The sequence below is a fragment of the Balaenoptera ricei genome, chromosome 14 (assembly GCF_028023285.1).
Source record: "Balaenoptera ricei isolate mBalRic1 chromosome 14, mBalRic1.hap2, whole genome shotgun sequence".
Taxonomy (NCBI): Eukaryota; Metazoa; Chordata; class Mammalia; order Artiodactyla; family Balaenopteridae; genus Balaenoptera; species Balaenoptera ricei.
The window spans coordinates 66,897,014-66,912,593 of NC_082652.1; the positions used below are offsets into that span (position 1 = coordinate 66,897,014).

At 45.5% G+C, this 15,580-nt stretch overlaps 1 protein-coding gene across 2 annotated transcripts in view; it reads right to left on the minus strand.

The window, feature by feature from the left end:
• The window catches only part of LOXHD1 (lipoxygenase homology PLAT domains 1), a 219,867-nt gene that overhangs the window by 78,237 nt on the left and 126,050 nt on the right, over nt 1-15,580 (minus strand). For both annotated transcript variants that reach the window (XM_059894273.1, XM_059894272.1), the window contains exons 22-25: nt 6,921-7,087; nt 6,065-6,169; nt 2,164-2,292; nt 862-1,026 (exon numbers count right to left, since the gene is read on the minus strand). In XM_059894273.1, coding sequence (XP_059750256.1) covers nt 862-1,026; nt 2,164-2,292; nt 6,065-6,169; nt 6,921-7,087 — 566 coding nt within the window. The remainder of the gene's footprint in view (nt 1-861; nt 1,027-2,163; nt 2,293-6,064; nt 6,170-6,920; nt 7,088-15,580) is intronic.

Below are 15,580 nucleotides of genomic sequence, written 5' to 3' on the forward strand. Positions count from 1 at the left end.
CAGAAAGCTCCTGTCACCTCAGACCAGGGTCTCCGTGCCTTTCCCATCACAGAGCTAGTACAACAGACTGGCTGAAAGCTCAGGCTCTAGCCTGACTATCTGTGTGACCTGGACGAGTCACCTACAAGCCTTGGTTTCCTCATTTGTAAAGTGTCCTCAGTGGGGTCCTTGGCTCTAGACACTCTATACACAGGAGCATTATGTTTCAGGGGACAACAGCCAATTGGATCAGCCAGTCTACAGTGGTGAGAGTCCTTTCTCTTCTCTTCCCACCCCTTGCTACTCATCCACTGGCTCCAACTGGCCTGCCCCCCAACCCCTCCGCACAGACTTTCTGATGATGATAGAGGAGGGGAAGTGTCAAAACTTCACCTAGTTGTTCCACTTCCTCCTTTCCTTTAGCTGGTAAAGGAATTACATTTACCTTCTTTTAAAGTTCTTTTTCCCCCTAGTCAGGATAAAATCTTATAGTGGTGATTTCTTTGGTGTGTTAATGACTGGAGTGAGGATTGGCGAAGGGGTTGATAATGATCCTTCACTGTTAGACCTTTATCTTTTCTTCCTTTTGGGTCTTACAACTATTCTACCTTATTATCTCTATTTTGTAGACAAGAGAACTGAACTCCAGAGAAGTCAGGTTCTCTGCCTGTTGTCACCAGCTAGTTTGGGGTACAGTGTGGAATACATCCCATATTTCCTTTCCCTGGGTCCAGGGCTCTGTCCACAGCCAGCACAGGGCCCGGGGAATTTCCAAGGTGCGCCTGGCCAAGGGTCAACACTGGATGACGGACTGGGACTGAGTTGGGGTGGTGAGCGATGGGGTGCAGGAGGAGGCCCAGCCTTGCTGTGCAAGGTTCCTACATGGTGTATACAGCCTTGTCTGAAGGTCCGCGTGGAAGAGGTCCCTGACGATGGCACCATCGTCTTCATTCTTGGCCAACCAGCGGCCACAGGGGAATGTCATGCACCTTCCAAGGGATGGGGCGTCCACCTCTACCCAGTCTACAAACCAGCCTGGAGCCTTGCCTGGAGGGAAGGAGACACAGAACTCATCAAGGACCTCTACACAGATGGTTTCCTGGGAACAACTTCAGGGACTCCAAACATCCTTCCCTACTCGATGGCTGGTGCTTATAGCTCCACCGTGAACATGCCATCCCTTTTGCTTACAGCGTTACTGAACTGATTCCCCTGCACCCAGCTGAAGCTGGATCACACTCCAGGCTGCTGTCAGTGAAATTAGCAAGAGCAAAGGAGCATGGGGAGGAGATGACAGGAGGCAGAGAGTCTGAGGGGAGGGAAGCAGGGACACTGTCCAAGGTGGAAGGTGCTCCAAAGAGGGAGCCCAGAGATGCCAGAGAGAGCCTGTGTTAACGAGGACTCCATAGTTTCACCCAGTGACGGGGCGAAACGCTGGGGTCCCTGGCCTCAGTTTGTGATGCATGAAGGCAAGGGAAACTAGTGAAGGATCGATGCTCCTCCCTGGGAAAATGAGTGCTCAAGTTTAAAGAAAGAAATGGAAGCCAGGCAGAGACCCTGTCCCTCAGTCCCAGAGGGAAGGAGGAAGGCCTCCTTCCTCAGGCTTAGAAGATATGGTTTTGAAGACCAAGAAAATGAGTCTGCTTTACTGAGAGAGAACAAACTTGGGCACAGCTTTTGTCTGGCTGCAGTGTCAGCGGGTTCTGGGAATAACTGGCTCCATCAGTGGTCCTCAAAGTGGAGCCCCCAGACCAGCAGCCTCAGCATTACCGGTGAGAAACATAAACTCTCGGGTCCCACCCCAGACCTACTCCAACCAAAGGCTGTGGGTGGGGCCCAGAAATCTGTGTTTTAACAAGCCCCCCGCGTGGCTCTGATACACATTCAAATTTGAGAGCCGCTGATCAGGGATTCTCAAACCTGGCTGCCCACTGAAATTTCTGAGAGTGCGGTTTTGGGGAAAGCTTTAAAAGCCACCAGCGTCCTGGCCCCTCCCTGATCAATTAGACCAGAATCTCTGCATGCAGCCAGGACTCCACCAGACTGAATGGACTGAGGAAGCTGTGTCATTATGGAAGGCAGATGACATCCAAGTCTACCTCAGATTCTTGCCTAGACACCCACGGGGACCTGCCCATGGTCCTCACGTTCTTAGCCAGGGAAAGAGGGAAGGAAGGCAGAGACCTGTGTTGTCATGGCCGATCCTGACTTTCCACAGATCTCCCAGGTCCAGGGTCTCCACTGTGAAGATTTCGATGCTGTCCCTCTCAAACTTGTCACTGTTTGTCTTGGAGGATTTCAGGAGGGTCATTCCTGCCAACCAAATGACCCCAACATGACTGGCTGGGCCTGAGACCTTCCAACCTAGTCTGACCACCTTTTTTCGTCTCTCCTCATAATGACCAAATTTCTGAACTTTCATCAAATTTAGACTGTACAATTACCATCCACTAGGCGTCTTTGGCATTTTGTGTGTGTGTGTGTATGTATGTCCTTTTATTAAGCTTTACAATAATCTTTTGACATATATATTTTTATTTCCAGTTTGCATCTAAAGAAAAGGAGACACACCCAGAAATTAAGTGCCTTATCCAAGGTCATCCAGGAGGAAGTGGTGGGGCCCTAAGTCAATGTGTGCCCCCCTTTCACAATCCCCACGTTTCTCCATGGCGGGGAGGGAGCCAGTGACAGAGCCACCCTCCCACGCTCCCTGGGGAAACAGGGCCTCCCCTGCAGGGATGGGGCATGTGGGAATTCTCTGGAGACTCTTCTCTGGATGACAGAAGGAGGGTTGGCTTCAAATGCCCCTGACCAGCCATCTCACATACATTATCTGTCCTGGGACTCTGGCTGCGTGTCAGTCTGAAATTTAAGGTGGTTTCAGGATCATCACCATCTCCTCCTGCCTCAGCTTTCAAGTCTCCTTAACCCTGTAAGTCCCACCTCATGTAGGAAGTCTTCTGATAATCTAGACTCATTGCAGACTGGTTTCAGCACACAAAGAGTCAGACAGACCTTGGTTAGATGCCCGGTTTTGCCACTTAGCATCTGGGTGGCCTTGGACAAATTACTTAATTCTCTGAAACTGGTTTCCTCGAATGTCAAAAAGGATGGTCTTCCCCATAGAGTTGTTGTGAGTATTTAATAAGATGATGACTTGCGTCTTCAAGAATGTGCCTAACACATAGCAATCCCTTGGCAAATAAAAGCAGTTGTTAGGGCCCCTCAGTTTCATTGACCATGGCTCAGCAATTATTGCAAGGACATACATTTATAAGTTTTGGCCTGATTCATTCATTATATCTGCATTATCTAACTTAGTAAATAATAATAGTAAAAAATGTTTTATTGAGTGTCATTTTGTCTCAAATATTTTACATGTTCAATTTCATTAATACACAACTCTATGAGGCATGTACTAGTATAATCTCCATTTTACAAATGGGGGAAACTAAAGCACAGAGAGATTAAGGAACTTGCCTAAGTTCCCACAGCTAATAAGTGGTAGAGCAGAAGTTTAAACCATTCAGTCAAGCTTGAGTCCACGCTCTATATCACCACAGTGCTGAATTAGAATATGAGCACCCCAATGTCAGGGATTAAGCTCCTTCATTCTTCAGCAATTCTTGGCATAGAGCTCTGGACCCACAGGGTTTTGAGCAAATATGTGATGATTACATATTTGAGGGACTGGTTCCTCTCTGAACTCAGACAGAATGGCTGGACACGTGGTCCAAGTGGATGGCTGACTCCAGCACTATATGCCACCTTCTCTGATTGCCTTGACAGAGGCTCCAGAATGACCCCGAGACTCCTTGAGCATCTCATATGGAGAGTACCATGGAACCCATTGGCTGAATCTCACTGGAGGTTGGGAAGAGCCACTGGTTCCCAGGTTGTTATTGAGGTAGAGAGAGAGTTAGGGCTACCTCTGCCTTTAGAACAGGAGGAGAAAGCTGGCAAAAGACATAGAGAAGACATCACTCGCTGTTTGGACTGAGGAGCCCCTTTGCTACAGTTTTGAAAGGCAAACAGAGTGACATCTCAAGGAACGGCACAGGAAATGGTAAAAACTTTCAGAAAGGCCTGGACAAAGAATTGGGCACCATTACTTGGGGAGAGGATACCGAAGGGAAGATGGTTCACATGGCTTCCAAACACTTGTAGGGTGGTAGAGGCAGCAGTGAGGACCAAGAGAGGGCAGGGGGCTCTCTGCCCCCAGAGTGCAGTAGGCCTGACTTAGTAAGATTTAGGAAGAGTTTTAAAAGAACTGGCATTCACAACCCAGGCAGACAAGTCATCTCACAGGGAGATTTTTAAGAAAAAAGGAATTGCCTTTCTCTGTTGGGGATAGTTGCATGAAATCTTTCAAGAGTCAGAGGCATGCAAGAATACACAATGGGGAAAGGATAGCCTCTCCAATAAATGGTGGAAATGGATGTCTACATGTAAAATACTTAATTTGGACCCTTATCTCATACCGTACATAAAAATCAACTCAAAATGAATTACAGATTTAAACAGAAGGACTGAAACTGTAAAACTCCTAGAACAAAGCATAAAAGAAACACTTTATGACATTGGTCTTGGCAATGATTTCATGAATATGACACCAAAAGCACAGCAACAAAAAATAAAATTAACAAGAGGGACTACATTAAACTAAAAAGTTTCTGCACAGCAAAGAAAACAACAGAGTGAAAAGGCAACATACAGAATGGGAGAACATATTTGCAAACTATATATCTATAAGGGGTTAATCACCAAAATATATAAAGTAATCTTACAACTCAATAACAAAAAGACTAAGAACCCAATTAAAAATGGGCTAAGGACTTAAATAGACCTTTCTCCGGAGAAGCCATAAAAATGGCCAACAGTATAAGAAAAAACGCTCATTGTCACTAACCATGAAGGAAATGCAAATCAAAACCACAATGAGATATCTCACACCTGTCAGGATGGTCACTATCAAAAAAACAAAAGGGGACTTCCCTGGTGGTCCAGTGGTTAAGAATCTGCCTTTCAATACAGGGGATGTGGGTTCAATCTCTGGTCGGGAACTAAGATCCCACATGCCACGGGGCAAGTAAGTCTGCGTGCCACAACTACAAAGCCCATGTGCCACAACTAGAGAGAAGCCCTTGCGCTGCAACAAAGAGCCCGGGCACCGCAATGAAAGATCCCATGTGCTGCAAGTAAGACCTGATGCAGCCAAAAATAAATAAATTTTAAAAAAACCAAACAAACCAAAAGACAACAAGTGTTGGTGAGGATGTAGAGAAATTGGAACCCCTGCACGCAGTTGGTGGGAATGAAAAATGATGCAGTTGCTATGGATAATAGTATGAAAGTTCCTAAAAAAGTTAAAAAGAGAACTACCATATGAACCCACAATCCCAATTCTGGGTATATATCCAAAAGAATTGAAATCAGATTCTTGAAAAGTATTAGCGCTCATGTGTTCATTGCAGCACTATTCACAATAGGTAAGAATGGAAAAAATCCTAAATGTCCGTTGACAGATGAACGGATAAAGAAAATATGGTATATACATACAGTGGAATATTATACAGCCTTGTAAAAGGAGATTCTCCAATATGCAACAATGTGGATGGTTCTTGAGGATATTATGCTAAGTGAAATTAGCCAGACACAAAAGGATGAATACAGCATGACTCCATTTAAATGAGGTATCAAAATCAAATTCATAAAATCAAAGACAGAAATGGTAGTTATCAGGAGCTGGGGATAGGAGGAAATGGGGGTTTAAGAATCAACAGGCATAAAGTTTCAGTTTAGTAAGTTTAATAAGCTCTAGAGATCTGCTGTACACCACAGACCTATGGTCAATGACCATGTATCGTACATTTAAAATTTGGTAAGAAAATAGATTGCATGTTAAGTATTCTTCATAAAATAAAATAAAATAATAAAGAGAATTTTAAAATATGGTTTCTTAAAAGAAAAGAGAGAGAGAAAGAGGGAGAGGCATGTCCAGTATTTCCTTGGAAAATTGCACTGAATCTCTCAGTCTCCCTGGAGAGGAACGTGGGTGAACCTCGGCCCTGCGTTGCTCTCTTACCAGTGTCATCTTGAGTGCCAAAAAGCGTGATGAAGACATTGGCATCGGTGCCCGCATTCTTCTTGTCCCCGGTCTTTATGGTCACTGAGAATGTGGTAGATTTATCTGCCAGGAGAAGAGTGTGGAGAAGTGAGTGGTAGATTGCACCTCCCATGAAGGGAGGAGGAAGAAAACGTACTGAGCATGTTTCTCTGCTCGTGTTGGCTGTTTTTATGAATCACTTTACTTGTAGCATGTGTTCTTCTGCAGTTGCCTTTAGTCTGGAAACTTCCTGAAGACAGAGATGAGGTCCCGCCACCTCATGTCCAGCTCACACAGGAAACCCTCAATCAGTAAAGTTGTAGGATGCTTGGGGAAGACTTGGGGTGACTGTGGGGTTCAGAGGCTCATCAGCCAGGAGCCCTGGTCTGGCTCCTTCAGGTTGGGAAGTTTTAGGGATGCATGTTTCAAGGAAGGGAGCACAAGCATCATAGAACTCTTGAAAGTTCATTCTTTCCCTTGAAAAAAATATTCATATTGAGTCTATAATGTGCCTGGAGGGGAGGACACAAGACTAAGTCAGAGTCAGCTATAACTATTCTATTCCATTCCATTCGATTCCATTCCTTCCATTCCATTCTATTCCTGACAATAACTCCATGCTAGGCCATGTACTTTATACCCAGCCGTATGCTAGACATGTGAGAATACGCCCCCTTCACCTCCCCATTCTTGCCATAGAGGAATGAGAGAACAGATAGATTCCTAGGGAAGGAAGTGCCCAGAGCCCACAGGGGAAGGGAAGATGGAGACCTAGTTGGGGAGAGACAGAGGAAAGGGGTGCTGGAGGGGAGAAATCAGCTCTAGGTTAGGAAACCTTTCTGCTCCAGGGCCAGGTGGTCGAGGGGGTTGTTGTCATCTCCCCCACCCTCCTCATCCTCGCTTGGTGGCAGCACATAGGACTCATCCACTGGTAACAGCTCCCTGGACAGCTGGCCATCATCCTCCTCCACTGCCAGCCAGCGCTGGCATGGAAAGTAGTACCTGTGGGGACAGGGGGTGAGGAGAATTGGGGAATGTCTCTTTGGAAAGGTCTCATGAAACAGTAGTCATGGGCTGAGGAACGAGAGGACATCATGGGGCCCAAATGGTCCCCTGTCTTCCCCCACACCCCCAGCATTGCCCTCCCATCCTACCTAGCCTGGGATTCACCCCATTAGTCACTTGCCTGGAGTAGACAACAAACATGGGATGTGGTTTCCATACAACCCCACTGAAAATGGCTGGGTAACAGTGCCTGGAGCACAGCAGACCCTCAATCAGGGTCCTATTGGAGGAATCTAGAGGAAAAGGGGCTTCTGGGGACTGTTCCAGCCTTTTCTAGAATCAACCTGTTAGCCAGAGCCACTTTGGCAGAGAATGTTGTACACATAGGAGGGGCTTCATACCCAAGGGCTGAATTAGTGGATTTTAATGGAATGACCCATTTATGCTTCTGGAAAGTGCAAAGAGTATGGCTAAGGAGCTGGCACAGCAGACAGCGGGCGCCACCCAGGGAAGGGAGGTCCAAGGTAGACTCCTCAGTGGAGAGGCTGAACCCAGAGCAAGGAAGGCGCCTGGATGGAAGTGAAAGAAGGATGTGGGCCGAGAGAGGCAGCAGAGCGCGGGAACTGAGGACTCACCTCTAGAGCCAGACTGGGGTTGAATCCTGGCTCTGCCGCCTACAGTCATGTGAGCTTGAACAAGTTTCTTTACCTCTTTGTGCAAAGGTTGCCAGATTTAGCCAATAAAATCACAGGACTCCCAGTTAAATTGGAATTTTAGATAAGCAAGTAATAATGTTTCAATATAAGTATGTCCTATCTAGTATTGGGGACATACCTATACTAAAACACTATCCATTGCTTATCTGACATTCAAATTTAATTGGCCATTCTGCATTTTATCAGGCAACCCTCTGTAGAATGAGGATGATCATGCCTATTTCATAGGTGGTTGTGAGAATTTCATGACTTAAACATTTTTAAGTGCTTAAAAAAAAATGCCTGGCTCTCAGTACGCTCTTGGTTAGGAATTTGCTAAAACTATTGCGAAGATGATGATGGTGATTCTTCTTACACTTCCTTTCTTCCTCTTCAGTTCATGCCTGGGATCTCTGGAGATTGTGGGCTGGACAGTTCCCATTGGGCCCCTGAGCTTCCAGAACAACTCAGAGGGTTTGGGGATGCAGCCCATCTCTACAGCCCCATCTGCACCCCTTCTCCACCACTGTCCAGGTGCATAAGATGCATTCAGGGTCTGGTCAAAGTCTGGAGAGGTGGGAGCAGTGCAGGCCAAGGGTCTCATCCCTGTCTGAGCCCCACATCCTCCTACAGTCCTTACTGCTTGCCAACGTCAGCACGGTAGAAGGGCAGCACCAGAGGACGCCACCTCAGCCCAGGGGCTCAGATGGGGCACAGAAGGGCAACTGTGTATCGAGGGATGTGGATTTTAAGGATGGGAGGAGCTCAACCTTGGGAGATATAAACTAAATTGCTACGAAATTAGTGTTTAAGTGAAAAATGTATATCGTTCCACTTCTCTGCCTTTCAAATGTATGAGTGGGAAAGTTAAACTTTTACTAATTTATGAATAATAGGCTTTAGTTCTAAATTATGGCCGATTAAGGGAGAGAGAAAGAAATAAAGAAAAGAGTGGGGTTGGGGCCGAGGTGGAGTATGGGAAGCTGGAGGAGGATAGGGACAGAGGGAGAGAGACGCATAAAGAGCGAGCTGGGGGAGACTGATGCTGGGAGAGAAAAAAGTCAGTAAGAGGGGAAGGCACAAGCCCTCCCACACCCGTGAAGAGCGCACGCGCGGGGAATCAGAGCCTGGCTTCTTGGCACCACCCCCGTGGTCCCTGAGATACCTGCACCATGAAGTTAAAGGCCCTTAGCACGCCCATGGCTGCAGCCTCCGCAGGCAGGAGAACCAGAGCCGGAGCCAGGATGGGCCTGAGCGCTGGGCGTTTAGCCTCTATCCCCACAGCAACAACAAGCACCCACAGGAGGTCCAGTGGAGGACTGGGCCTACTGGCCCCCTCCCCTTCCTCCCACAGGAATAAATCCTGCTCAAGCAGGTCTGCGGAGGGGAGTAGGTAGGGATTTTTCAGGAGCAAAGGGGAAGAGAGGCATGCAGGTGTTCTGGCCAGGTATGCCCACCACTCCACTTAAGCAAGGGCAATGGAAGGAAGAGCCAGGGGCTGGGTCAGCAGGAGGTTTAAACTGAGCATTGGAACAAAGCTCGGGGCCACTAAAAGTACGAGTTTCACTTGAAAGTTAAACTGGAATGAGCGGATTGCAAAACTGAACGCTGTAAAATGTATACAATGTGTGGCCTTTCCCATTTTGTGCATAAAGGCTGGAGCACATCAAGTATGTCAACTGGTGGTACTGGAAGAGCGGCGTAGCAACAGAGTGGGTCTGGAATTCCAGAGCTCCGGGTTTGTGCCCCTGCCCTTCCCCTTACACTCGGTGTGGCTGCTGGGCCCCGAGTTTCATCACCAAGAAGGCCTCTGCGGGGTGTGAGCAGAGGAGGGACGTGGCCTGAGGGCTGTAGACACTAGGAGGGCCTGGGTGAAGCAGAGGGACCAGCCAGGAGGCTCTGACCAGGGGGTGCTGAAGATGGGGAGAGGGGGTCTGGCTGAGCTTTTCTGACAGAGTGGCGATGGATTGGGGGTGGGGCATAAGCGGCAAAGAGGAGGCAGGGTGGAGTCAGTTTGCATGGAGACATGTGACTGGGTCCAGGGGCAGCTGAGGAATGAGGACACTGTTCATTTACCCTTCTGGTTGCAAAGGCCTTATTCCTGAGCTAATAAAGGTCATGGGAGGTCATCAGGAGCTGGGGATAGGAGGAAATGGCGGTTTAAAATCAACAGGCATAAAGTTTCAGTTTAGTAAGTTTAATAAGCTCTAGAGATCTGCTGTACACCACATACCTATAGTCAATGACCATGTATCGTACATTTAAAATTTTTTTTCCCCGACAGGCCCTGTCGGGAAAGACGGTGTCTCTCCGAGAGAGAGAGCAGATTCGCTGCTCTAATTTTGCTTCCTCTGAACGGCCATGATTTTGTTTTTAATTTGAATTGTATTCTATTTATTTATTTTTTATATAGCAGGTTCTTATTAGTTATCTATTTTATACATATTAGTGTATATATGTCAGTCCCAATCTCCCAATTCATCCCACCACAACCACCACCCCACCCCACCCCAGCCCCGCTTTCCCCCCTTGGTGTCCAGATGTTTGTTCTCTACATCTGTGTCTCTATTTCTGCCTTGCAAACTGGTTCATCTGTACCATTTTTCTAGATTCCATATATGTGTTAATATATGATATTTGTTTTTCTCTTTCTGACTTACTTCACTCTCTATGACAATCTCTAGGTCCATCCACATCTCTACAAATGACCCAATTTTGTTCCTTTTTATGGCTGAGTAACATTCCATTGTATATATGTACCACAACTTCTTTATCCATTCCTCTGTCGATGGGCATTTAGGTTGCTTCCATGACCTGGCTATTGTAAATAGTGCTGCAATGAACATTGTGGTGCATGTGTCTTTTTGAATTATGGTATTCTCTGGGTATATGCCCAGTAGTGGGATTGCTGGGTCATACGGTAATTCTAATTTTAGTTTTTTAAGGAACCTCCATACTGTTCTCCATAGTGGCTGTATCAATTTACATTCCCACCAACAGTGCAGGAGGGTTCCCTTTTCTCCACACCCTCTCCAGCATTGGTTGTTTGTAGATTTTCTGATGATGCCCATTCTAACTGGTGTGAGGTGATACCCCATTGTAGTTTTGATTTGCATTTCTCTAATAATTAGTGATGTTGAGCAGCTTTTCATGTGCCTCTTGGCCATCTATATGTCCTTTTTGGAGAAATGTTTATTTAGGTCTTCTGCCCATTTTTTGATTGGGTTGTTTAGTTTTTTTTAATATTGAGCTGCATGAGCTGTTTATATATTTTGGACATTAATCCTTTGTTTGTTGATTCATTTGCAAATATTTTCTCCCATTCTGAGGGTTGTCTTTTCGTCTTGTTTATAGTTTCCTTTGCTATGCAAAAGCTTTTAAGTTTCATTAGGTCCCATTTGTTTATTTTGTTTTTATATCCATTACTCTAGGAGGTGGGTCAAAAAAGATCTTGCTGTTATTTATGTCAAGGAGTGTTCTTCCTATGTTTTCCTCTAAGAGTTTTACAGTGTCCAGTCTTACATTTAGGTATTTAATCCATTTTGAGTTTATTTTTGTGTATGGTGTTAGGGCATTTTCTAATTTCATTCTTTTACATGTAGCTGTCCAGTTTTGCCAGCACCACTTATTTTTTTTTTAATTTATATTTATTTATTTATTTATTTTTGGCTGTGTTGGGTCTTTGTTGCTGCGTGCGGTTTTTCTCTAGTTGTGGGGAGTGGGGGCTACTCTTCGTTGCGGTGCATGGGTTTCTCATGGCAGTGGCTTCTCTTGTTGCAGAGCACGGGCTCTAGGCACGTGGGCTTCAGTTAGTTGTGCCACACGGGCTCAGTAGTTGTGGCTCACGGGCTCTAGAGAGCAGGCTCAGTAGTTGTGGTGAACGGGCTTAGTTGCCCTGCGGGACCTTCCCGGACCAGGGCTTGAACCTGTGTCCCCTGCATTGGCAGGAGGATTCTTAACCACTGTACCACCAGGGAAGTCCCCAGCACCACTTATTGAAGAGACTATCTTTTCTCCATTGTATATCCTTGCCTCCTTTGTCATAGATTAGTTGACCATAGGTGTGTGGGTTTATCTCTGGGCTTTCTATCCTGTTCCATTGATCTATACTTCTGTTTTTGTTTCAGTACCATATTGTCTTGATTACTGTAGCTTTGTAGTATAGTCTGAAGTCAGGGAATCTGATTCTTCCAGCTCTGTTTTTTTCCCTTAAGATTGCTTTGGCTGTTCGGGGTCTTTTGTGTCTCCATACAAATTTTAGGATTTTTTTGTTCCAGTTTTGTTCTGTCTGGATGATCTGTCCATTGGTGTAGGTGAGGTGTTAAAGTCCCCCACTATTATTGTGTTACTGTCGATTTCCTCTTGTATAGCTGTTAGCATTTGCCTTTTGTATTGAGGTGCTCCTATGTTGGGTGCATATATATTTATAATTGTTATATCTTCTTCTTGGATTGATCCCTTGATCATTACTTAGTGTCCTTCTTTGTCTCTTGTAACATTCTTTATTTTAAAGTCTATTTTATCTGATATGAGTATTGCTACTCCAGCTTCCTTTTGATTTCCATTTGCGTGGAATATATCTTTTTCCATCCCCTCACTTTCAGTCTGTATGTGTCGCTAGGTCTGAAATGGGTCTCTTGTAGACAGCATATATGTGGGTCCTGTTTTTGTATCCATTCAGCGAGCCTGTGTCTTTTGGTTGGAGCATTTAATCCAATCACATTTAAGGTAATTATCAATATGTATGTTCCTATGACCATTTTCTTAATTGTTTTGGGTTTGTTTTTGTAGGTCCTTTTCTTCTCTTGTGTTCCCCACGTAGAGAAGTTCTTTTAGCATTTGCTGTAGAGCTGGTTTGGCGGTGCTGAATTCTCTTAACTTGTGCTTGTCTGTAAAGCTTTTGATTTCTCTGTCGAACCTGAATGAGATCCTTGCCAGGTAGAGTAGGCTTGGTTGTAGGTTCTTCCCTTTCATCACTTTAAATATATCATGCCACTTCCTTCTGGCTTGTAGAGTTTCTGCTGAGAAATCAGCTCTTAAACTTATGGGAGTTCCCTTGTATGTTATTTGTCATTTTTCCCTTGTTGCTTTTAATAATTTTTCTTTGTCTTTAATTTTTGTCAATTTGATTACTATGTGTCTCGGCGTGTTTCTCCTTGGGTTTATCCTGCCTGGGACTCTCTGCGCTTCCTGGACTTTGGTGGCTATTTCCTTTCCCATGGTAGAGAAGTTTTCGAGTATAATCTCTTCAAATATTTTCTCGGGTCCTTTCTCTCTCTCTTCTCATTCTGGGACCACTGTAATGTGAATGTTGGTGTATTTAATGTTGTCCCAGAGGTCTCTTAGGCTGTCTTCATTTCTTTTCATTCTTTTTTCTTTATTCTGTTCCATGGCAGTGATTTCCACCATTTTGTCTTCTGGGTCACTTATCCGTTCCTCTGCCTCAGGTATTCTGCTATTGATTCCTTCTAGTGTATTTTTCATTTCAGTTATTGTATTGTTCATCTCTGTTTGTTTGTTCTTTAATTCTTCTAGGCTTTTATTAAACATTTCTTGCATCTTCTTGCTCTTTGCCTTCATTCTTTTTCCGAGGTCCTGGATCATCTTCACTCTCATTATTCTGAATTCTTTTTCTGGAAGGTTGCCTATCTCCACTTCACTTAGTTGTTTTTCTGGTGTTTTATCTTGTTCCTTCATCTGATACACAGTCCTCTGCCTTTTCATTTTGTCTGTCTTTCTGTGAATGTGGTTTTTGTTCCACAGGCTGCAGGACTGTAGTTCTTCTTGCTTCTGCTGTCTGCCCTCTGGTGGATGAGGCAATCTAAGAGGCTTGTGCAAGCTTCCTGTTGGGAGGGACTGGTGGTGGGTAGAGCTGGGTGTTGTTCTGGTGGGCAGAGTTCAGTAACACTTTAATACGCTTGTCTGCTGGTGGGTGGGGCTGAATTCCCTCCCTGTTGGTTGTTTGGCTTGAGGTGACCCAGCACTGGATCCTACAGGCTCTTTGGTGGGGCTAATGGTGGACTACGGAAAGGCTCACACCAAGGAGTACTTCCCAGAACTTCTGCTGCCAGTGTCCTTATTCTCATGGTGAGCCACAGCTTCCCCCCTCCTCTGCAGGAGAACCTCCAATACAAGCAGGTAGGTCTGGTTCAGTGTCCTATGGGGTCACTGCTCCTTCCCCCTGGGTCCTGGTGCAAACACTACTTCGTGTGTGCCCTCCAAGAGTGGAGTCTCTGTTTCCCCCAGTCCCGTCAAAGTCCTGCAATCAAATCCTGCTAGGCTTCAAAGCCTGATTCTCTGGGAATTTCTCCTCCCATTGCCAGACCCCAAGGTTGGGAAGCCTGATGTGGGGCTTAGAACCTTCACTCCAGTTGATGGACTTCTGTGGTATAATTGTTCTCCAGTTCATGAGTCAACCACCCAGTGGTTATGGGATTTGATTTTATTGTGATTGCACCACTCCTACCATCTCATTGAGGCTTTTCCTCTGTCTTTGGATGTGGGGTATCTTTTTTGGTGAGTTCCAGTGTCTTCCTGTCGATGACTGTTCAGCAGTTAGTTGTGATTCTCGCAAGAGGGAGTGAGCGCACGTCCTTCTACTCCACCATCTTGAACCAGTCTCCCATGATTTTACATCTATCTCCCAGGGCAGGCTTTGCTCAGAGTTGCTCTCTCCAGTTGCAAGTGGTTGGAACTGGCTCAGCACAGAGCCCTTACTGCTGCTTCAATACCAAGGAAACAAAGAAAAGAAACTGTACAGCACCAATGAGAAAGGATGGCAAGGGAAGAGGGGGAAATGAGGGGAGCGAGGAGTGGAGGAAGGAAAAAGAGAAAGGGAGGGGAAGAGGAGAGGGGAGTAAAGGGAAGGTTCCATTCACAAGAGTGATAAAAATATGACACATGAGCATAAATGTAACAAGAACATGTAGCCTATGTGTAGCAAGTGGCAGAAAATGTGTAGAAAATGGCACTACTGAGGTACCTCAAAGAAACACTTGGATAGATGGAAATGTGTGCTCGGGGGGAGCACTTCACATTCTAAATATGCAATTCTCCACACATACATTTAACAGCAAAACAATTAAAATTCCAACAGGATATTTTTTAAAAAATCACTTAATGTTTTGATTTGAAAAGGTAAGAACAGCTAATATTCTTCAAGAATAATGAAAGAAGACAAGTACTGACAGATATTAAAATAGATTATAAAACTACAATAATTTAAAAATTGTTGGGTTGGCCTAGAAATGCCAAATCAACTGAACAGAGTTCACTGATCCTAACCAGGCTGCAAGGGGAAGCCAGAATGTTCACAGTTTGTCCCTGTCCTTACTTTTTTTGCAGCACTTTATCCTTGTCAAGCTTAAATGCCTTAGATTTTGAGAACATCTTGAGAAGTTGGGCTGGCATCTTTAAGCCCATTTATCAGAAGGGCAAATGAAAGCTCATAAAGATGGAGTGACTTCTCCAGGGTGACCTGGTGAGTTTCTGGCAGAGGACCTACCCCAGGTCAGGACCCTGGTTCCAGCCACGGGCTAGTCACACAACCCTTCTGTGCCACCATGATGACCTCATGGAAATCCATGACCTCAGGCTGTGTGTGAGCTGTGCCTCAGTGTCCCTGTCTGGAGTAATCTCTTGGGCTGGTGGGGCAGGGTGGAGGTGGGAGATTGGGTGAGCCCCATCAGCCCCTGCCCTGCAAAGAGGGGAGCAGCTCAAGAAGAGGGCATGTTTCAAGAGACACCAGGCTGCAGGCCAAGAAGCTGCTTAATTCAACAAATATTTACTTAAGTGC